At 40.4% G+C, this 25,355-nt stretch overlaps 1 protein-coding gene across 1 annotated transcript in view; it reads left to right on the forward strand.

Moving 5' to 3' along the window:
• Positions 1-25,355, forward strand: part of LOC117265110 (cadherin-7-like) — a 168,384-nt gene that overhangs the window by 75,514 nt on the left and 67,515 nt on the right. The window contains exon 4 of the mRNA XM_033639504.2: positions 6,848-6,967. Coding sequence (XP_033495395.1) covers positions 6,848-6,967 — 120 coding nt within the window. The remainder of the gene's footprint in view (positions 1-6,847; positions 6,968-25,355) is intronic.

Here is a 25,355-nt window from a genome sequence, read left to right on the forward strand (position 1 = left end):
CAATCACATAAAAATTATAATAATTTTCATAAGAAGTTTAACCAACTAGTATTTCTGGTGCCGACTAGCAAGAGTGGCAACATTTAATCAACCAGATGACTAATAGTGCACATTCGTGGTGCCTAATAAAGTAGACACTCAGTGTACCTTGATTGTTAAAACACACATGGACAACTCAGGGTGTCTGCAGGTACTTAAAAGGTTTACAGTATCTTAAATTAATATAAGCCTTAAAGTGTTTTTATTTAAGTCTTATATTTGAAATTGTGAGGCATTAATTGACGCAAATATTACAAATATGTCTAATTTCATTTATTCATCTTTTATCCATCTGCATGAAAGTCCACGTTTCTGATGGTACAAATCTTTAAACCTACTACTGAACACGATAATGTGTTTTTACTCTATACTTATTTATTTATTTACTTGTATAATGTAAAACTTCAATTAGTAGCCCTGGGCTATTATTTGCTTAAATCACTGAACTCAACAGGCTTATATTAGGGACAGGCCTTGAATTCCTTTTACACAAAACTGTTGCTCAACGAAGATCGAGAAATACGATCATATTGTTTATTTGAACCAGTATGAATAATACTTCTATAAAAATTTGTCTTCGAATAACACATCAATTATATGTTATATTGTGACACTTGTTTCACGGCACGTCCGCAAGCCCTGTGCATGCAAAACTCAGATTTTACGACCGTGCGGACTCCGCTCCGCGCACCAGTGACTGCTCGGCATGTATTTTTCACATCAACACGCAAGAATTGTGGGTAATGTAGTGTGTTTCACGGACATTTTTACAGGAAACTACAACACGGAAGTGTGCTCGACTATGGAAGCCCGAATGACTGCGGACATTCCTCGCGGAGTCCGCTCCGCTTATAGTATGCCCGAGTATGTTCGGACCTTTACAGTCTTCTCTGGTGCTCATGGTTTCAGTAAAATGAAATCAACCGAGCTAACGATGTGTAGCATCTCCATATTGACAAATGTTAAACATTTTTATTTATTTGCAAGCTCTAAACAGCTGACTGATATTAGCTCAAGTAGGTAGTCAACAGCCTGGTTTTATACATCTAGAGAACTTCTATAAAAAGACCAGGGGTCTCACTGAGACATGCCTTTATTTTTTAAAATGATGTATCCACAGCGGGCTAATAAAAGGTACTGGGCATTTAATTGGGACAAGACTTTTATTTGAACTTTATGGTATTTAACAGGGACAGATGCATAAAAAATTGCGTCATATGTAAAATACAAAGTAGATACAGATACAGATACAGATACATACAGGTTCCTTGCCATGGCTTAATTGTAACCCCTTTCCCTGCTTAGGCTGTAAGAATTAAAACAGGAAGTGCAGGTAACAAACAATACAACATTCAGTCATTCATATCTGTAACCGCTTCATCCTCTTGAGGGTCACGGGGGAACTGGAGCCTATCCCAGCTGACATTGGATGAGAGGCAGGGTACACCCTGGACAGGTCAACAGACTATCACAGGGCTGACACATAGAGACAGACAACCATTCACACTTAGAGTCGCCAATTAACCTGCATGTCTTTGGACTGTGGGAGGAAGCCGGAGTACCTGGAGGAAACCCACGCTGACACGGGGAGAACATGCAAATTCCGCACAGAAGGGCTCCCCACCCTGGGACAGTGCTAACCACTACACCACCGTGCGGCCCACAAAACAGCATACACAATAAATTATGGGCAAAGGCGAAATAAAAGTGGAGACCAAAATAAGAACAGAGACAAAAGAACATTTGACATACTTGCTCTTGTCTTTTGACAAAATGTAGATCAACCTAGCTCACTCTAATAATCATAATCCTACATAAAACCTGCTTCTGCACGGGACCACATATACTTACCTTTATAATTTAGTAATTTTGAAGTGTGCAAAATATCTGACACAACAAACCATCAAACAAGTAAACAAGCTTTGGTTTTCTCTCACCTTTATAACTGTTCAGCAGTTTGGTCCAATACCTCATTCGGCAATATCAGAAAATTGCAACTTGTCCAAACTATGTCACTAAAATGCATGAATGAAATGCTCTCTTGGTTTAAAGTGAAAAACAGATTGCTGTACTCACTGATGGTTTTCATTAGGAATGTCATTACAACAAAGGCTCCTTTTATTTTTTACAAAATCTCCTTTAGTACAGATACACACAGCTATTTAACAAGGCACGCTGTTGAAGGTTGTTTTACCTCACCAAAATCCAAAACCACATCTGTCCAACATACAGTAATATGCCGAGCAATGCAAGAATGGAATTCATTTCTGAATCATATTACACAACAAAACAATATATGTGGTTTTATATAAAATGCTGAAAGAACATTCCTTGACGAGAAACTTTACTAATTAACAGTATTCTTTAGTGTGCAAGTGTTTCATGGCCATTCTGTTGTATGTTATATGATGATATTTGTTTGTTAGATTATTAGTGTGTGTGTGTGTGTGTGTGTGTGTGTGTGTGTTTTATGTAAACTATGTCAACTGTTAGTGCTTCTTTTACAGTGGATGTGCATTATGATGTGTTACATAGTGTATTGTGTTGTGTAGTCTGAATGTATGTCTTGTATTGTTGCTATGTAACTGTAGATCCCAGGGAGATTAGCTGCTGCAATGCAAAAGCTAATGGGGATCTTAATAAACAAACAAACTTGTCCAAAAATCTGTCTCAAATTTGGTCAAAAATGATCTTGAGAAGCTTTAAAGAGTGTTATATTTAAGTGTCTAATACCTGTAGACAGACTGAAAACAGCAGATAGTTTCTGTCCTTAAAAGCACTGTCATTTATTTTCTCTTGGCAACTGCAAATAAAAGTGAATTGAACTCTAAGCAATAATCTTACCTGAAGCAATGGGGAGCAGGTGTGAATGTGCACCAGTATAATCAACTTAATCAACGGTGGCCGCCTTGTATAGTCATTGCAAAATTACTTGCTTCAACGAAATGTTTTAATATTTATGATAATGATTTTTTTAGTGTATGTTTGTTGCACTTTAGTGTTGAAGTGTCACAGTTCTCAGATTTGCTCTTCTGTAGTCACTGGCTTGTATTTCTACACACAGGAGATGACTCTTTGTTTGAAAACACACACAGTTTGTTACATTCCCGGTCACAGTCCTCGCATCTGCATTGTGAGCGTGCGCTCAGAAATGCATATTGCTCTTGACAGTCGGATGCGGCCTGTATATGCAAGTGGCTGAAGAATACCTGTCGACCCATTCGGATTTAAGCACGCCACATTTATTTTCATTACTGGCAGATGACAGTTGCTCACCCAAGATGCGGAATTGATTAGGAAACCTGTTTTGTGCACAGCTGTGGGGGAATAAATAAGAAAAAAAAAAAAAGCGAAGATCAGATCCATCACGTCAATGAAGATGGACAAATATTGAAGGGACACAGACAGGGCAAATTGAGTAGTAGATGACAGCCTTGTGGAGCAGAAAGAATCTATTCAAACCTCTGGGTGTTTTTTTGACATCCAGCTCACCCCGCTGGGATTACCTTTTATTCTTGACAATACTGTTAGAACAGGATGTTTGTTGGACAACCTGTAGGAAATAAAGCTTTAAGAGCTCTACCCGAGTCCATATTGAATGTTAATTTACAGCCTCGTCTGCAGAGCACTCTGTGAAGTGATTTTAACTATCAACCTGTAATAGAGATTTAGACGTCGGCCGAGCTCTCTTTCATACAGTCATCCTTTGACCTTGGTGTTCTAAACTACCTGTAATATAACCTGTCATGACTAAGAGGTGATGATATAATCTAGGTGTCCTTCTACAACCAGCCTGGTGATAACTTCTCCAGCTTCTCCAAGCTTTTTTTTTCTATTATATTGTTCACATCCAGGGCCAGAGCCTGTTAATTCTGTTTTACGGCCAGAATGGAGGACTCTAATCTTCAATTTCCATGATCACTTTCATTCTGTAAAAAGCCTATAAAATACATCTCACGTGAGAAAGTGAGATTTTTATTAGGATGTTTTCTTCAAAGTAAAATATCACCAACTTGTAAGCTGGCACTTTGTGTCACATGCGACAGTATAGGCTGAAGCTCGCCATTAAAGTGAAATACTCAAGCTTCTATTCATATGATCAGCTGGAAAAGGCATGTGTTTTTTCCAAGGCTCTTTCAAGTATTGTTGGTGATTTCACCGCAGCAACGTGAGGAGTAGGCGTCAGCTTTAAGACCAACACTGACGCACAGTCTAACAGCAAACAATAGCCTCAACTTTAATGGTTGATTGTGATTATCTAACAATTAAATGTCTTTTCCTCCCTATCATTAGAAGGATATCAATTATTTGACATTAAAAAATCTGTAACCATAAAATGACCCCAGTTGGAGCCAGCGAGGCTCGTTCACAGCATTATGGCCGACCTATTGAAATTGATTGGCGATGATTGTTGCTGATTATGTTTCCTCTGTGAAATCTTCAAACGCTTCTCCAGCTTTACCTTCCAAGCCATGGCTGTCAGCTCGAGTCACATCAGCCGCGTTCAGTCGGTGTGTTTATAAAGAAATTCATAAGGAGTCATGTCTGATGTCTTCTTCTCTGCCTCGGAGGAAGAGTGGGAGAGGACAATACTGTACTGCACGCAGAAACAACAGTTGTCAGTTGTCAGCAGAGTTCACAGTAGAGTTTGAAAACAAATTTCCTTCTTGTAAGCTGGGAGGAAGTTTGGGGATTCGGGGGCACTACAGGGCACTACAACAAAATCAGGCTTTATATCATGGGTTTTCTAGCCTTATCTGCAGTACTCTGCTGCATAATTTCAGGGTTTTTTCTCCCTGAGACTAACAGGATATGGCAATCATTTCTTTACTGAATTACAGTCTAACAGAAAATAAAAAATTCAGTGTACACTGTAGTTAGATTCCTTCCCTGTCAATCAGACCTTACTGTAGTTAACTGTTAACACTGTGGCTTACTGATGTGCATTACATAATACTGCTTCACACATGAATTTGTACTTTTAAGTTAGACTTGTGTTTATTAATAAATGATTTTCTTTAACAGCCAAAATCACTCAGCGAAATACACTTAATTTATTCATTTAGAGCTTTTCAAATTAAAGCTGGCATAGGCAGAAATCAAGAGAGGAAAAGAAATGGCAGAGTTTGTAAATACACCCTCCTCCTGCAGTTCTTCACTCTCTGTCCTAAGCCCCTCCCACCAGATGACCACACTTTGTACAGTAACCCAGTGATTCCCACACCTTGATTCACTTCATCTTATTTCACTGTACAGCTGCATGCAGCGCATTCCTTCAGCCCCTCCACCCCAGCTGTTGCTCTCTGTCTCTCTGACTAGAAAGGCTAAACAAGTGCAGTCCATTTGCCATTTACTTCTGTGAATCTCTCATGTATCTTAATAACTTAAAATAGATAATTAGGAGATTGTCAAGTTTTTCAAATTAATGTGTAAATTAGTTCATCAATTCGGGGCCCTTTAAATTAAAGTGTTTTTAAGTGGTTTGGTTTATGCCTTCTTAAATTAGTGCAGAAAGTGAGGGAAGTCTGGCCACCATGCAAAATACCTTTATCCACAATTAGGGTCTGAATCAGGGGTAAACTAAGGTTTAATTTGTGGTAATTTAAGGGATTCTCTTTAATATATTACACTGTGTGGATTCCAGGCTCAGTATATCTTTCTTTTGGGTAGATAACTGTCTTTGTCGTGTTTAAATTCACTACAGTTCATCCATCCAAGTGCAATACGTCATTAAACCAGAAGATCTGCCTCGCACAGTGTACTTGCACCAGAATCTGACATGGCATCCTAAACAAACAAACACTTTAGATGTTTGTGCAACAAAACTGCCATCCTGGCTCTCGCCTTCAGATTTTATTTCTTTTATCATAGTTACATTTTCCTCTCCGCAGATCAACATCTTCTGCAGAAGCAGTTTGTGGACCCTAAAATCAGTAACTGGATGAGTCACCATCTGTGCATGTTAACAAAGGTTTTAACTGGAAAATAAAATAGTAAGAGAAAAGTAAAAAAGAGAATAAAGGAGGGAAAACGCGTTTTCCCAACTGTGCCTTTTTCCAGATCTTTGTGTCATAAAATTCTGTAATCTACAGAGTTTTATTGAGCACTAATTAGTGCAGCACAAAGATGCATTGTCCTCCTGGAGGACGAGTTCAAACTCTTTGACTCTTCTGAAAAAGTTAGCAGCTTTGGGATTAGTATGATATGAGATACATGATAATGTATTTTTTGGTGGGGGTGAAGTGCCTGTTTAACAGAGCACAGATTGGTTGCAGAAGCCATTTGGCTGCTGAATTAGAATCAACAGATTGAAGTTACCGGAAAAGATGCTGCTGACTGATCTGCAGGAGGGAAATGGAAACAATGGCAGCGAAATGATCTCCAAAGGCTCGGAGTTACACTTTAATCCTGCTGCAGCATCCCTGCAAATGATGGCAACAACCAAAAGTATTATTTGTTTAGCAGCGTTTGAGGCCGAGAGCCAGTACACAGCACATGTCAGATCTCTTGGTGCTGCTGATGTGAGGAACGGCTTTAAACTCAGGCATTTTGTTTAAAAATGAAACTCAAAACAAAACTAAAGTAAACAGCAGCCCAAACAAAGGAAGACAGTGTAATGACTAATGACTAATGAGATTATTTACCGCCTCAGAAGTCACATTTTCACTGCTTTCTACCTTTTTTTCCCCTCTTTCAAGTGGAATTGGTCACACGCTCTGTTGATATGATGACTGTTTCCACATTTAGCTCTGTTTGACTTGGCTTCTGGATGCTGTCTGGAAACTAATGAAGGGTTGTCTGCCCACAGGAACCATGGTAGTGCAAGTGGCAGCCACAGATGCAGATGACCCAACATATGGGAACAGTGCCAGGGTGGTGTACAGCATCATCCATGGACAGCCGTACTTCTCAGTGGAGCCCAAGACAGGTAGGTACAACTTGTCAGACAAAATGGTGGTGATTTAATGCACAGATGTGGCCGCAGTGAGTCACTGAAACATCCTGGGAATATATTTTCTCAATCAGCTTTTTACTATGAGTAGTGAGATCCTGCACAAACACAATTATCTGCCAAAGCTGGACCTTTTTGCTTATTTTTTGATTATTTGTTTGTGTTTCTGTCTTCTTCTACTCACTAGTTTGATGTAGGCGTGGCTTCTTTGGGGAAAAGTGATTTCATTTACTTCTGTGAACCAATCAGAATTTAGCAATATTTGGATGAAAATGTTAGTTGGATGACGAAGATGACAGCTGGCAGATTAGCTGAGCTTTTCAGTGGAAAACTCTTTATAGATAATAACCAAGGATGATATTTTTCTAATATTTAATTTCGATTTTTGCTTATTTAGCACCACCAAAATGATCATTTGTATGTAATTTACTCACGCAATTTTATGTTGAGTTTGGGAAGAAAACTTTGATTTGTTTGTATTTTTGTATGATCCCAGTGAACAAAGAATCTAAGCATTCAAAGGACAGTGAAAATTCTTGATGAGTTAAAGTCACAGGGAGCCTTGTTTGACGACGGCAAAACCACATCAAAACATCCTTTTGCCAATTCTCACTTTATTAAACAACTAGTGCGGTATAGTAAAAGGCTCACTTATGCAGATATATGGTCAGTGCTTTTAAAACATGCATTTCCGCCAGAACCTTACTATTTGAAACACTTCCACATAGACACCGCAGGCGCACTACTTGGCTGTGCATGAGACTGTTTATATGGAAGTGTTTGGAATCAGTGGTTCCCAACTGGTGGGTCGCAAACCAAAAGTGGGTTGGGGGTCCATTTTAAATGGACCACAAGCAACTCCCGAAAGTGTGAAGTTTGTAAAATAAAAAAAAACACACTTTATTTTGAAGTACAGTGAATTTATGACATAGCACCTTGATCTGGAAGTGCTGTTTTGTGCTGTAAATTGAGACAGCTACTTTACAGAAACAACAAAGTAGTCTGACGACATGACCAAACGTAAGTATGACGCTGAATATATTAAACTGTGTGCACCTTGAACTAATGACTAAGGAGGTATCCTGACCCCGTGTTTCGACCAGTTGGGAATCCACCCTGCAAACATTGAGACATTGTTTGAGCATTGTTTGAGCGTACAGTCACGACATCTTGTTATGGTTCAAAACTAGTTTCAAAATCAAAGTTGTGCTGACAGCCATGACATCACCTGGCTGTCAGCTTGGCGTCCTTCCTGAGCATCCAAGTAATGTTGAAATACAGTGTTAATATGACCAATTAATGAACTAACGTTGACTTACACTGGACTCAGACACAGCCTCCTGTGTGAAAGCTTTGTGCTCTTTCCATTTATCTACCACAGTTATCTATCTGTGTGGACTTTGTCACTCTTTGCACTAATCATGACTAATCTTGACTTTCTGGTAAAGCACCCTGAAGGAAAACTTCTCCCGTGTGCGATCAAAGACAGCTTGGATAAATACTCTCAAACCTTATAAACACTACAGGCTTAAAACTATGAGACAACAGGAATATAATTTACATGTAGATTTACATAAATGGCATGAACGTGTTTTTTATTCTTAAGAAGTGGGCGTCTAGTGATACTAGCCTTTGGGTGTGGAGTGGACTTCACAGTGTAGCCAGCTGATCACAACCATTTCACAACTAAACATATACATTGTTGATAAAATGTTGTAGTTATAAAAAACAAAGATACATGCAGGTACTTTTTTCAGTGCAATAATATGATCAACATTTCCTGGTTTGTTAGACAGGGTCTAAATAGACCATTATTGGATGCGGAAATGTCACCATCTGGCAGTCGCCCTCAAACCGCATTGCAGTTTTTGGCGTCCAGCTGGGACCATTTTGTGGCAAGGGATATAACATCACTGTCCCACCAATGTTTGCTGGGTGGAACTAGATTTATCACATTAAATGTAGTTACATAAAATTTATACTCAAGTACCTGACAGTTGTACTTAAGTTCAATATTTGTGGACACGTATGTAATTGCATCCCACCACTGAGCTGGAAAATACACCTGACTTAATGCTGACAGTGAAAACACCACTGACACCTTTATTTTGCCACGAACAAATTAAAGCAGAGTTTAAAAGAATGCAGCTGACAATCCCCAAAAAATTAAGTATCTTCACCTGATGCAATAAAAATAACAGCAATCAGAAAACAGAACAAAAAAAAGCCTGAAAAAAAGGCTGAAATAAACCACAAGATAAGATGTGAGGTAGTTTGTTGACTTGTGGGGCGTTTCATCCTGAGAAGTGCAGCAGCAGTCCTCGCTACATCTTCATAGCTGGCTCATTAGCCACTGCCCTGCCGAGGCTCGGCTACTTCATGCAAAGCACTCTTGCAAGAAAACAGAAAAATATGGGCCATCCCATAATATCAGGCTTCATCCTCTGCTTCGAGAGCAACACATGCCGGGTTTTTATGGATGTAGTTCTAATTCATGAACTGGTGAAAGCTACTGCAATGCAGGGATTTATGTCGGTTATTTTTCACACTCAGGCAGACACAGAAATATGAGGGATGTTCGAGAACAACAGCTCCGCGGTGACCTGTAAGGTTCACAGTAAACATTCAATAAGCCTAACCACCGGAAGAAAGTGGAGCATTCAGGAAAAATGAATGTATATCACAAGAAAGGAAATGACTTCATACTGTGATGGCATAATGGACGTGGTGTCTGAGGAGGAAAAGATGTTTTCAGCATAAAGATTTCAGCACACTTGGCTCTGAAGTCTCTGCAGTATCACAGAATCTCTATGTTGTTTTTCACTTTCTGGAGACCTTCGACTAATGAAGCCTCCCGCTGAAGCTTTCATTAGGGAACATTTCCGTGTTTCCATGTTTTGGGGGCGAACATTTACATGTTTTACACACCCTAAATGAAAAAGTTCCTTGGATACTCTTTAAGCTCCGACACTTCCCGTGGGACTCCTCTGAGACTGTAAATCTTTGATTTTAAGTGATTCCTCATGGCTGCTTAGAAGCTAAAACTTCTGTGAGATAATTAATGTGTTAACAAGCTGTGATCACCTTCCTTCAGATGAGTTTGGTTTGGCACTTGTGATTTACTTGTGCTTCCATGTTTTTCTCACTTCCTTTTAGTTGAGCTACTGATCAGGTACCTGACGTCCATTAATGCTGGTAAATCTGGTCCTTTTTACAAATAGAATTTAAGCCAAAAAATAGCTGGTAAATTGGCTGGTTTGGTCCAAATGTTGCCTAAAACAGACCATATGAGTACAGATGGCTATTTTACACATATCATGTAGACATTTAGATATTTCAGAGAGGTGTACATATGCTTAAAGTAATCTATTCTTTTGTCTTTTTAATAAACTGAAACAAAATTTTCAGAACATTTCCAAGACTTTTGGATGAAATTACCTGCTCATTTTCAATCAACATGGTTGATATGTTGCTGGGAGCATGTAATCTGTTGTCAAATTCAGTATTCACTAATTGCCACAATGTCCCATTTCCTTGAACCCACATATCCATTGTATTTGCTCAAATGTGTTCGAGTGTTTGATACCCTGAAAGGACAAGCTAGCTAGCAATTAGACTAAATATGAGATATGCTAACTCTCTTGTTCCTCAAACCTGCATTAATGTTTCATTTATTTATTTATTTTTGGCTACATGGGGGCACAGATGATTTGGTTTCTTGATCTAGAGCTGCTAAATGCTTTGTTATTTTCACCAGCGAGTTACCAACTTTGTCGACTGTTTGGTGCTGAGCAGGTAGCATTGAATAGGTTTGCTCAAGCTTTTTCGCTAAGACCTGAATTTATTATAATGTTTCTGGTCAGGTATGGAATTTATTTTACTATTAGTTCTGTTTTGGTCTCCACCAACTCCTGTGGGAAGTACCTCTCTCTGTGGCTGCTAAATGCTCCACTATATTCACCAGCTAGCTGCTAACTTTGTCTGTTGGCTGTTCAGTGCTGGACTGTTCGTGTTCAGTGAGGTTTTCTTTGGGTGCTTTTCCACTTAACAGCTGCCTGTTGAATTTGGAAATGACATTGACGAGAGGGAACCAAAACAATAAAGTTGACTTTATTTTTTACATACAAGTATTTTACATATTATAATACTTTTTCCGCCAAAATTAGGGCATGCAAATGGGTTTTGTAAACATGGGAAAACCCATTACAAAAAGGTGATATTCCTATTGTCAGTAGACCAGAGCCATGTACATGCCATGCAGATGAGTATTCCTTTCCGTGTTTTGTTTGTTCCTGGTGTGTCATGTTTGACGGTTACTTCTTTTTTATTTTTCTTACTAACTCAGTCTCTCTCTCAAACTCAGTGTCAACTAAATTTTGAACAATGTTTGAGCGCTGCTTGGACGGACACAGGCGGTATTTTGTGGCTGACTATCATTGCATTGTGCAAAGGGGCGGCAAAGGGGCTAAAATTAGTGCATCCACACAGGTGTTGTATTTCCATCAGAGCCAGTCGGAGCTGGAGCCAATAATTACCCACAACTCCTGCAGAGTTATTTGACTTAGGAGTGAATGCAGATTGTAACCTTTCCCAGTCAAGACCAAAGCCAGATGTTAACAGGTGTCGGTGTGTTTTCAGTCCAGTAGGAAAGTGGCTTCACATTGTTAATATAGAAATATTGATTATTATTATGATGATTATTAAATATTGATTGGGGCGGCAGTAGCTCAGTCCATAGGGACTTGGGTTGGGAAGCGGAGGGTCGCCTGTTCAAGTCCCCGTCCGGACCAAAATATGGAGCATGGACTGGTAGCTGGAGAGATGCCAGTTCACCTCCTGGGCACTGCCGAGGTGCCCCTGAGCAAGGCATCGAACCCCCCAACCGCTCGGAGCGCCTGTCATGGGCAGCCCACTCTGACATCTCTCCACTTAGTGCATGTATAGGTCCAGTTTGTGCATGTGTGTGTTCGGACCTGTGTGTAATTGACAAACAGAGTGAAAAATTGAATTTCCCCTCAGGGATTAATAAAGTATATTAAAAATATATATATATATATATATATATATATATATATATATACCTGCTTTACAGAAGTGAAACCACATTTCCTCAAAACTTTGAGCAGATGACCTGTTAAATTTTCCTCTGAGGCTGTCTTATTTAAACACTGGAGCATCTAATTTCCCCTGATAAGAAACTGTCACTGTCTTCACACAAATTAAATACCTCTGGGTACGGACATCTTTCCCTGACAGTTGGCACTTAAAAGTGAAGTGCAAAAACATAAACCAAAGCTAGATTTGATATTCTTCCTCTCTCATTACTTTATCAGTTTACTATACAAATTGGTAAAATTATTACCTTCTTGCTGCCATTTCCCGAAGCTGCACAGGCTGATGAGGAGGCTGTATCTCAGGCAGTAGAGGGTGTTGAACGGCCATTAATTTCAGGGTTGGTGGTTTGATTCCTGTCTCCAAATGTCGAACTGTCCTTGAGCAAGACATTGAGCCCCAACTTGCTGCCAATGTGTGGCTAAAAAAGGTGTCTTCCAAGTGTTTTTTTTTTTTTTTTTTGCTCCAGTTTACGAATGGAAAGGTGCTCAAAGCGTAAAACTTGAAGCTCACAGATAAATCCCACATTGGTGCTCTTTCTGTAGGACAGTGGCTGGTTTATTAACCTGTCAAACAAGAGGCACACACACATACACACCTAAATGTGTACACAGACACAGCCCTTGGGCCCCTGCCAGCACCTCGCCTCTCTGCTGCCCATCTCTGCCTGACCACGACTGATTATACTTGGCTCTCTTTCTGTCCACGTAGAAGGTGATTGGATCTCATGGTTATGAGATGCAATATTGGTGTCAGAATTGAGAAGCATGGATGCCTGTCAGACAGGTGTGACTCCATGTGGGACTCAAGGCAGGGAGGCACGAAGCCATGTTGTTTGACAAGAGTAACCTTAATAACAACATGGTGTAAAAACACGGCTTATAGAACAGTAACTTGTGTGTCGAGGGGGAAATCCTGCAGGCTTCCTTAGCAGCATTGTTACTGTCTGGAATTCTCTGTTGGTTTGTGGAAGATTCTTTGATAGATTTCTTTTTAGATCTTTTTCCCCACCTATATTGCCTCCTGAAAAAGTATGAGGCACAACTGTAATTGAGAGAAATATTAGGAAGTGTTCGCCCGGTTAGCTTCGTCTTCATCTTAATTTAGTTACCTTTCAAGAAGAACTACCTTGGGGAAATAAAAATTTATGCTACTAAAAAATGCTCTGCTGGTTTCCTGTAAAAAGATCCTGTTGTGTCATCAACTCCATCTCTGAAGCACCTTTCTTTGCTATATTTAAACTTTATTTGTCCATTTGACATTTTTTAAAAAATCACAGCTCCCACAAAGGGGTCAGCCCTTTGTTCCCTTAACACCTATGATTTCTTTCACCCAAATTAGGCCTTATAGTCCCTCAGCCCTATGTTCCCTCCGCTCCAATGATTATTCTCCATCCCAAATTAGGCCCTATGTTCCCTCAGTGCCTATGATTTTTTTTCACTGAAATTTGGCCCTGTGTTCCCTTAGCCTTTTGATTTGTTTTCCCCATGTCAAATTAGGCCCTATGTTCCCTAAGAACCTATGATTTTTTTTCCAGTACCAAATAAGGTCCCATGTTCCCTTGTCAACTCATTTCCATCCCAAATTAGGCCCTATCTTCCCCCTAGCCATTTGTTTCCTCAGCCCCATGTTCCCACAGCTGGCCCCTCAATAACAAGGTTAGGGTTGCCAGTGTTATTATTATTATTATTAAAGGGGTGAAACATTACCTCATTGGCAGAGGTACTGATCTGAGAGACTATGGGGTTGAGGGAACAAAGGGTTGAGGGAACATAACACAAAGGAAACATAGGGTTTAAAGAAGGTAGAGCTGAGGGAACAAAGGGCAGAGAGAACATAGGGGTGAGGGAACAAAGGGCAGAGGGAACAGAGAGTTATGGGAACAAAGGGCTGAAGGAGCATAAGGTTGGGAGGACAGAGGTCAGGGAACATAGGGTTTAGGGACCATAGGGCTGGGGGGGACAAAGGTTTGAGGGAACATAGGGCTGAGGGAACAAAGGGCTTAGGGAAGAAAGGGTTGAGGAAACATAGGACTGATGGAACAAAGGGCTGAGGGAAGATTGGGTTGAGGGAACTAAGGGCTGAGGGAACATAAGGTTGAGAAGACAGAAATGAGGGAACATAGGGTTTAGGGAACATAGGGCTGAGGGGACATGGGGTTAAGGTGAACAAAGAGCTAAGGGAACACAGAGCTGAGGGAACATAGGACTGACGGAACAAAGGGCAGAGGGAACATAGGGTTGAGGGAAGTAAGGGCTAAGGGAACACAGAGTTGTGGGAACCAAGGGCTGAGAGACCATAAGGTTGAGAGGACAAAGAGATGAGGGAACATAGGGCTGAGGGGATATGTGGTAGATGGAACAGTCAATGGAACATAAGGTTGAGGGAACTAAGGGCTAAGGGAACATAAGGTTGAGAGGACATAGATGAGGGAACATAGGGCTGAGGGGACATGGGTCAAGGGAACAGTCAAGGGAACGTAGGGTTAAGGGAACATACGGCTGAGGGAACATGGACACACTCCTTTGACAAAGTATCAGATACGATTTAATGTCCAAATGAAACTTTTCTCACTTCCTGCAACTTCTTCTTTCAAGATAAATTAAAATGATCCCCGTGAAGAAGTAAAAAGGCTCCTCATTTATCATGTTGTGTCTAAGCAGTAATTTCTTAAAACAGGGACTGACAGAAACTTGACCACTTGCCTCTGGCTCTTCAGTGATCTTTAACAAAGTTTGCGAGAACACTTGAACCCATCGACAAGCCTGGAGTGAGACTTCATGACACCAATACCAATTAGAGCGAGAGTAGACATTTACTTAAGTGATGTTCAAACAGCATGTCTGCCCCATAAAGTCCCCATTACTCTCATATCATGTTTTTCTTAGAGCCATTCAGCTCAATGACTAGAGCTCACACTTTCACAGCCTCACTTGCTGACGTGTTTTTCATTAAGCTAAGTGGATTCTTTAAACCCCAAGGTTGATATTTCAAAAGCTTTAATGGGTTATGATTGCTTACTGTAAGTGGCCTGTGTTCTCCTACAGTACACTGTGACACTAACCAGTGTCAACTTCTGCTACATGCCATCTGTCCACTGGGAAACAACCAGCATGGTGGATGAGACATGTGGCAGAGATGTCGTCAAATGTCAGTCTGCTTACGTTCTGTGTTTGTATCGAGCTGTCAGTGTGCATAAAGCATCTATCATCACATTCTTAGATCTGTAGAGTGACAGTCGCTCACATGTATTTGTTTGCATCTTGACACCATTTTACTTTTCCAGATTTTCCATCACATAAGAATTTAGAAAGGTTTGTAGTAACGTCAGTGACAATAACACAAAATCTGCTTGTACAGTAGGTAAATTCATGAGCAGTAAAACGCACCACATCTCAGTTCCAGTGGTGGAATGAAACAAAGTACAATAACTACTACTATTAGGTACATTTACTCTAGTGCTGTTTTTTCTAGCATAATTTTGAGGTACTAGTTCTTAAGTATTTCGATTTTTATGCTACTTTCTAGTTCCTACCTATCTATCTACCAACAAATTGTGATGTATTAATACTGATTAAGCTACCTAGCAATATAATTAAAATGAGCTCCACTTTTATGAGCTGCAGCATTAAAATGATGTACACAACAATGCATCAATAATTATAATCCAGTAATACAATAGACATTATTCTGAAATTGTCCATTCTGCATAAGGAGTATTTTTACTTTTGGTACTTTAAGTACATTTTGATGCTAATACTTTTACTTGAGTAAGAATTTGAATTGAATTGAATTTGGATCTCTGAGGCCCCGCTTCCTCCTGTACAAAAATGAAGCCAAAATATCCCAGACACGGCTGCTGCCATCTTGTGCTGGTGACGTTCTGTGGAGCTAGACTCTGTGCAGTAGCTTTCTCCTCTGCATTGAGTTCCTGCCCATACACATGGCAAGCAGCTTCACTGATCACAAGCAAAACAATTGACCCATCGCTAAGTCACGCCCCTGGACGCAGAATGGCAATCATAACGTAGCATCACGCCGGCTCAGACCAGGGTCTGACAGTAACACAGCTCCATTGATTTATTTTCAGGCTGGTTTTGTGGATTTTGAGCTAAATGTTTGCCTGAGGCACGTTGTGTATTAATGATACTAGTTACCTGGAGAGGCTGGAAAAAGGTATACGTTTCTCCCCTGTTCCAAAACCAAAATCAAACCCTGAAAAGTGTAGGGTTAGCTAGGTAGCTACTGAAGATATAGCCTACTGAATGTATACACATGCTGCTTTTGCTTTTTAATGATTCTAACATTTCCTGCTGTACAGGAACCAGTGAAGGGAAGCAGAGAAACTTTGCTGATATTCAACCAGCTGTGTGTCATCGCAGTGTGCGCAGTTGAAAGTTTTTTGCCTCCCCCCTGAGATACCTGCCTGTCTAGCACAGGGGTGAAGCCAAACACTGTTCATCTGCACACACTGCGATGCCACACAGCTGGTTGAATATCAGCAAAGTTTCCCTTTATATTCATTGTCTTCTGTGGCGATCAGCAGTGATGTGGTGGTTCACTTTTACACTGTGATCTGTAGCCTATAGTTCGGCTTTAGCTTCTAACTATCTTTGTCTTTTTAACCTGTTGTTGCTGCTGAGTCAGTTTGACATCCTGGATATATCCTTCAAACACAGACTGTAGACCCCTCTGTCTGCTTCTCTCTGGAATCACTGTTTCATTTTTCCAAAAATATGATAAGATTTCTTCAGGGAGTGCAGTTAGTTACAGTGTAGGCTCCATGCTTACTCCGACAACTTGACAGACCATCACAAAGGGGCGGGGCTTAGCGAAAGGTTAACTGGCACACACAGCTGTCAGTCATGACATCAACCTCAAGTTTTTACAGCATCAAATAACTAATTATAACCAAACTTATGAGGAAAACGAACATTTGAACACATGACCTGTGCTGCAGCCAGCCACAAGGGGATGATTGAGATGTTTTGGCACTTTGGGGAGCCGTCATGTTGCCCATCTTTAAATACAGTCTATGTGGAGGTCCTCTATTTGTAACGGAGTATTTCCTCACTGCATTATTGCTTTTAATCCAGTAAAAGATCTCAATGCTTTTACTGTTCAAGTCAATGCAGTAAGAGGTTTTGCTGTTACAGTTGTACTTGGTCTGGTGGTGCTTCATGTATCATAGTTGTGGTCTTGTGTTGTCCTGTCTGTATTTTCTTGTACAGTTCGGAGTTTTGTGTTCTTAATGTGCATATTTATTGTTGAGTTTGTGTCTCTTGTGTGTATTTGTTACTCAGTCGTATGTATTTACAGTAAATGGCCCATCTAGGGACGGACTTTGCAAATTAGCGTGGGCTATAAATGCTGTGGTGTGTGGCATCATTTCATGCTGCATACTTCTCCCTATACAAATACACATTAAATAAAATAAATGACCTGTAGTTTACAGTGGCTAATGTGAGATAATTGTAGTTACATTTAGATAGATGTTTCTGTGTAACTGGCTCTGCTGAGATAGTTTTGTGATTCTTGTAAACTTTTGCTGCATTTGCCATTTGCTATTTTTACCATGTTGCCACAGTGGCTGTAGTTTAGCAAAAGTTACATAGTCTTGCTTTAATGAAGCCTGGAGGAGACACATATCATCTGTGGACTGGCCAGACCCTGAATTAATAGTGTAATTAGTGTTTGTGTTGGGGGAAATAACCTGAGCAAAATACGAGCCAATGCAACAGTACTGCAAATGATAAGTTGCAGAGAATGAATATATGTCAAACTCTGCAAACAACAAATTATCATTTTTTTAATAGGACTCATAATAAAAGTAGTTTTCTGCAGTCAGTCTATCAAAGTGAGACTAACTTTTGCTGAACAGGATCCACTGAGGCCTCATATGGAAGTTAGCAGATAATCACACACTAACGACACACTTCAGTTTCAAAGAGAATCAGTTCCTTATTTTACTTTTGTGATAATACCATTTAAATGTCAATCCGTGGCATGTTAAAACCAGGGTTCCTGCAGATCCTTGAAAAGTCTAACAAGGCACTGAAAGTATTAATCTAAAAATAAAGCCTTACTTGGTATTAAAATGTCTTGAATCCATCCTTAAAAAGTCTTAAAAATGGCAAGACATAGTGAGTAGGATTTTCTGATTTTTTTTATGATGCTTTGTAAAATCTCTAAATAATTAGTAACATCTATTTTTTATAAATAATTTACTGAATGCCTCTCGCATTAATGTCAAGGTCAGCGGAACCAACAACACTCAGTATATTTTATGCAAGAAGTTTTCAAACTCAGTCAGGATTGTAGTAGTGAAATCCCACAGAGAGAGAGAGAAATACAAAATAGCCAAGAAAACCATCAACAAAGGCCAGATATTTCCCAGCTCTGTTATACGCTCATCTCCACCAAGAGACAAAAAAACATAAGTTTTTAACATTTGGGCAAAATTGTCTCTTACACTAAACAATTAGTGTGGGTTCATGTTTTATTTCTTTAATGTTGGTGTTTGTAAAATAGGTCTTACATTGAATTCAAAGTAGCATTTAAAAAGTCTTAAAAAGGTTTAAATTTAACTCCCTAACTTTAAGCTGTAGGGACAATGTAAAATATAGTTTAGTAGTACAAACAGGGAAGAGTCATGAAGTCAGCTATCTGACCGAGTATATGAAGTTAAAGGTTTACAGTATTACACAGGAATTGTAGGTTACTATTTGTGAACAGTATCGCCTGCAAACAAAAGTGAACGCCAAGCCCAGATTCATTCTTGTTAATAGCTATATTTGCATTTTTTCTGCATCATGTCCACGATTTTTGTGGCTTCCTTATGGTCTGGCACCTGGTTGCTACCTTTTGTAAAGTCCTGACCTCAGAAATGTCCTGAACACAGCAAAATATGAGAAATAAAGGAAAATAAAGGCAGAGAGTCTCTGCAGATAAATATACATCACAAATATCTAGTGGGTCAGAAGTGATGAGTCTATATGTCTTCTCTTTAAGGATAATCCTGGGCAGTATGCCTTTAAGTAACTGTAGCTAACATTAACTAGCATAAGCCATTGGTCATACCAGACCACATAAAACTGTAGCAGGAAAAAACACCTAAGTACATTGAACTAACTCTTTTCTAAGGGAAGTATTGAGCTAGTTTTTCCTTTAAAGAATGACATAGTCTGGCTTTAAAAGGCATTAAAACTGTACAGGTGTTAAATATTGTGTCTCCCCTCCGTATTGGCTGTGAAAGGGACCCCATTGTTTGTGTTAAGTGTTAGTTTTTAACATATTGTCAATACCATGTATCTTACAGACTACACTCCGGGGGTGAGCCACCAGCTTTTTAGACAGCCGACCAGGATTGAGTGTTGTGGGATGAGCGTTGTGCTTCTGTCTTTGCAAGTTACTAATTAGTCCCATTTGCAGCACATGCCTGGGCCATAGCAGAGGGTGACTTTGACAGAGTGCCTGGGCTAAAATACACTCTAAGCTCCACACTGCAATACTGCACTAGCGATTAAGTGGCAGAGGGCTAATGGTCGGGGGGGGGGATGTGTGTGACCTGGTGTTAGGTGGGTAGCATCCTGGCTCTTCTCTGTCTAACAAGTCTCTTTACTCTGGTTCTTAATCCCAAATTGAATCTACAAGGTGCCCTTGGGAAAAGTACTTAATCCTGAATAGCTCCAATAACTTCCAAGCAATACATAATATCGGTAAAATACATAAGTTGCAGCGCCTAAGGTGCTCTGTTAAGACAGTTTTTTGTAATATATATTGATTGATAGCTTGTGGTTTAGTTTGAAGGTGAAGCTGAAATGTGTTAAGGACTGCGTTCTAATTGATGGCAGGCTCAAGGAGGTTTGAACAGCTGCCTGCAGCTCCATACACCTTGGCGATATGGCAAGTCCTTTAGAGACAATTATCCGCGCACATTAACACTGCTAAGCATGCATGCATGCTCACAAGCCTCAATGGCTGGAATAACAAGAGGAGAATTTAGTTAGAAGAAAACGCCAGGTGCCTGAATGAGAGGATTAATTACACTCTGAAGGGGGTATTTAAGATGTGACACGGCTTGCCTCACAGAGCGACACGAGGATGACATCTGAATATGACAGGCACTCAGGTGAGAGGCACCCGGACGGACCACGCTTTGTCTGTTCTCAGCCTGAGAATCTAATTAAACGGAAAGCGCTCAAATGAAAGAAAAGGCCAGGTCCAATCCTGGTGTGATCATTACATCATCACATGTTACATTTTGATGCAGAGGTCAGTAGGAGACGGGTTTGTCATCAGCCTGGGATTAAGGTATCAGTGTGGCCTTTATAACGGAACAGTGTGTTAGATGTAGGGAGACTGGTGGCATCTAGCAATGAGGAATGCAGACTGCAACCAGTTTAACTCCTTGTAGATAGATTTGCGTCGGTGTTCATTGTCTGGGAGGTTCTTACAGTGAGAGGTCTGTTCTTCTCCTAAACAAACACACCTAATGATTTAAACAGATGGAAACACTGAATAAAGCAGTTTCATGTTACAAATCAGGGTTTCTCTGACACTGTTTGGCATGTCTTAGATGGACTAGCCTACCATCTGCTAATGTGTGCTAACCTTTTGCTCTGATAACTCAAGATCCAGACGTTCAGGAGATTTTTACCGGGAGCCAAATTATCCACAGAGGTCTCTTTCTATCAAAAACAAACGCACCCAGGGATTTAAATCAGTAAAAACATGGAACAAAGCAGATTCATGTCACCAATCAGTGTTTTTTGACGCTCTTCAGCATGATGGAGACAGACTGCTAGCCTAGCACCTGCTCATGTGTGCTCACCTTTTTTCTCTGATAACCTAGGATAGGGACGTTTAGGAGATTTTTACCGGGAGCCGAATTATCTGCAGAGGTCTCCTCCTCTCCAGAACAAATATACCCAATGATTTAAACTGGTAAAAACCACTGAATAAAGCAGTTTCATGTTATAAATCAGTGTTTCTCTGATGCCGTTTGGCATGTCAGAAGTGGGCTGTTCGTCTACAACTTGATAATGTGCGTTCACATTTTTTCTCTGATTAAGGTAGGGAGCTGAATTACCTGCAGAGGTCTTTTCCTCTCCAAATCACACCAGTGATTTAAACCGGTAAAAACAATATTAAAACAAATTCATGGTAAAAAATCTGTGTTACTATAGAAACATGGCGGCACAACATGGTGATCTCCATAGATGAGGACCCACTTGCTATGTAGATATAAATGGCTCATTCTAAGGTAACAAAAACACACTGATTCTTATTTTCACATGTTTATACCCTGAATAAATCATACTTGTTATACTATATTCCATTTCTGCCAGTATTTACCCCCTAAATCCTATACACTGTTCCTTTAAACCCTTGTGTGCTTTTCTCTACTCCCTTCTTTAAAAGCGGGTGTTGTTGTGGCTCCGTACTTGTGGTGGCGACTGCACTAAATCGAGAACATTACAGCTGAAGGCTAGATATAAATCTGGCTGCCTCCTGTAATATAGAGAGGGAGATGCAATTTTTCAATTCTAATCACAAACAACAACACACCACCTGGATGTGTGTACAGATGAACGCACTTCCTCTCAGCGTTAACATTACAAATGAATGGATCCTGTGTTCTACAACACGTTCTCTGTAACACGTGGGTCCTCTGTGTTGTGGCCCTTTCACACTGAGCAGGTATAGTGACCTATGATTAGAGCATGATGCTTGAATGTCACTCTGTAATAAACTACTTGGACTGGAGGTTTTATTCCCTATTTGTATGGCCTGTTTTTGTGTTATGGGATCTATTCTTTGTAAGTGGACCGCCCGAGGGCTCAGCAAATCACATACTGCACCCTTCATGTTTAAGTGTTCATCACCTTCATCAGTACCTCTCATAGCTGCACGCAGAGCCGGAGGGTTCCTCCCAAAGTCTGCGCTTTTATTTCCTCTTCCCAAGACAAATGTCAAGTATCTGGGCTTTAGCAGGGAGCATGGCCCACCCGTCTGCCGCCAGTGGTGTGGAGACAGCTAGATAAATGTACGGCTACAATGCGTCTGGCTTGCACCGGAGGCAAGGAGTCACGGCACAATGCGAGGCCGGGCCGTGATAGCAACAGAAGGATTTTAATCATCGCCTCTCCCCAGGAATGACACCAGCGCCGCACGGGGTAACAGAGATAGAGAGCGAGGGGGCTGGCACCCAGCAGACAAACAACAGTCTCGCAACATCGGCGTGTGGATTAGCAGTGTCGCTCAGTGAGAAGTATGTGTGCTTCTGGCCAGGCAGGATGAGAAACATGTCTCTGTTTTTTTTTTTAGACACCGGAATCAGGATTCATAGCATCATTAACCACAGCCAATATCTCTCAGGCTCCAACACACCAAGCTGATATTAAATAAGTATATCAATTGTGTGTGAAGCCTGTCTATGGTTTAGTGAGACCATTCATTTGTCTCACTGCTGGCTGCACAAGCTTAAAATCTTTTTCTACTTTATTTCACCTTTAAGGAGCCATCTTTTACAGCTGTTATTATAATCCAGCCATTATCCAGCTTCCTCCCTAGCTTTGCTTCTTCTGAATGTTTAAAGATGCCTCTTTCAAGTCTAGACATGCATGCTTTGTCCCTCTGGTGGTGTTGTATAGAGTAGAGAACAGAAAAAAAAAGTTTTGTTCTGTTTGTGTCTCGCTAGTTTTATGGGGGCCTCGCTGGATTGAAGGCTTGAAGTAACCTTTTCTGATGCAACTCAAGTAAACAGGGTTCACAGGTGACGCTGCAGCAAGCACCAGAGCAGTGGTGGTGCTCTTTAATTGGCTATGGGCTTACACTTTGGAAGAAGCAACAGCGAAGTGATGAAAGGATGGATGGAGGATGGGTGCAAGGGATAAACGGAGCAGATGGGTGAATATCCACAGCACTGACATAGATGCCTGTAATTCACAGCATAAAAGCATCAAAAAAAAAAGAAAAGAAAAAGAAACAGATGACATGTTTTGACTTTGTCGTTGAGGCTTTGCCAGAGGAGAGAAAGGCAGCCTTGTTTTCCCCCACTGCTGCATGACAACGTCCCACTGTTCATTATTCGATGCAGGAATGAAATGGCATGTTTTGCAGAGCAACGGCAAAAGATTATTGCTTTATTGACCACCGTCATCCCACTGCAAGCCCACTGGCAGTGACTTTGGAGAAAAGAAAGTGGACAGCTCACTATAATTTAGCTAACTGAGCCATTTAGTTAGAGCAGCCAATAACAGTTTTCAGCTGGAGGGACTGTAATGACATTAATAAAGGATGGCAGAGAGAGAAAATTAAACACTTAATGGAATTGTTTATTTTCAAGTACACCCGCGGTTGACGGTCAAAAGGCATCTTCATTTTTCTCTTGAAGTCTTTTGACCCACTTTTCTTGATTTGTTTGTCTTTCCTCCTTTGTTCCTGGAATTGCAAATACTATGTGCGTGTGTGTATGTGGGAGTGTGTGTGTTTGCAGATGCACTGTACTTGTGAGAACCAGCCTTTATATAAAAAGAAATCCTTGCTTACGTTAAAACAAGAATGAGGGGTGAGTTCAACATGCAGTTCAGTTGCGGAGGACAGGTTTGCGTATGTTGCATTTTCATTGGTGGAAGAAGTATTTAGATCCGTTCCTTAAGTATAAGTACTAATACCAAAACAAGTAAAAGTCTTGCATTAGAAACTTTACTTAAGTAAAAGTATGTGACTGCTATCAGTAAGACGTACCTCAAGTACTAAGTGTAAAAGTACTCAATCTGCAGTAAAATGTTAGTCCTTAGTTACAAACATCTCTGTATTTGAATGTCTGCAGTCTGTATGTTATACAGAAATTTATTTTGTTCACCCACAAAACAACCGTATACATGGGATTCATATCTCCTTATCTGCAGGGACAGATGAGCAGACAGAATATGACAGCAGTTACAATGATTGGAAACGTCACTCGAACGTCTCCATGGCAATGAGCCACCATGGTGCAGTGATTAGCATTGTTGCTTCACAGCAAGAGGGTTTCTGGTTCAAACCCGGGGTGGGGGAGCCCTTCTGTGCGGAATTTGCATGTTCTCCCTGTGTCAGCGTGGGTTTTCTCCAGGTGCTCTGGTTTCCTCCCACACTCCAAAGACATGCAGGTTAACTGGTGGTTTCAAGTTGGTCGCAGGTGTGAATGGGAGTGTGAATGCTTGTTTGTCTTTGTGTGTCAGCCCTGTGATAGTCTGGTGACCTGTCCAAGTTGTACCCCGCCTCTCCCCCGATGTCAGCTGGGACAGGATCCAACCTTCTTGTGAACCCTAAAAAGATAAGTGGTCACAGAAATTGAATGAATGAATGAATGAATGAATGAACAAGTAAAACAGTCTCCGTAGCACCTGGGAGAAGTTTCAGTTGTACAGCTTCACCACTAGATGCCACTAAATCCTACAGACTAGACCTTTAATCCAAAAACATAATATATGACAGTAAAACACTGGCAGGGAACATTTTACTGCAAGTAATTGTACTTGTACGGCAAGCACTTTTAATTTTCAAACTTTATGTACAGTTAACTGCTAATAAAGTATGAGTTTGAATGAAGGATTTGTACTTGTAGTGGAGTATTTTGACAGTGTGGTATTAGCACCTTTACTTAAAGGTTTTGCTCATTTTAACTACTGCTGCTCAGAAAAACACTTCATCTTCCAGGTAATCTGAAACATTCAAATTAAACATCACTGGATTTGGAGATGCATGGTTTCTAATGGACAGGGGGAGTATGAAGAAACTGAAAACTAAAGCTGTCAGACAAAATACTGAAGTCAGGATGAAGTACCTCAAATTTGTACTTAAGTACGGAGTAAATGTTTCATTCCACTGTTAAGCATTTTACATTAACTTTTAGCACCTCTATGAAAAATAGCACCTGTGTTTTTCAGAGTCATAACTGAAGTTAAAAACTGGCGGACCTGTGCAAATTCACAGTTTGCTGAAATTAACTTTTAAAACCCCCTCGGTCCCCCAAAATACAGAGGCCCCCTCTTTTACTATCTCAAGCTATGGTGGAGGTCATGAAGCATCGCTTTATGACTCTGTGCTATTACAGAGATAAAGCACCATCACTTCCCTGAAAACTGTTTGGGAAACAGGTTTCAGAATTACAGAAAAGAAATGGGTCAACATCTTGCTGATACGAAGTCCATGTCAAGGCATATTTGCACTGGGTTCATTTAATTTAAGGTTATTGATGCTATAA

The sequence above is a fragment of the Epinephelus lanceolatus genome, chromosome 20 (genome assembly GCF_041903045.1).
Source record: "Epinephelus lanceolatus isolate andai-2023 chromosome 20, ASM4190304v1, whole genome shotgun sequence".
Taxonomy (NCBI): Eukaryota; Metazoa; Chordata; class Actinopteri; order Perciformes; family Serranidae; genus Epinephelus; species Epinephelus lanceolatus.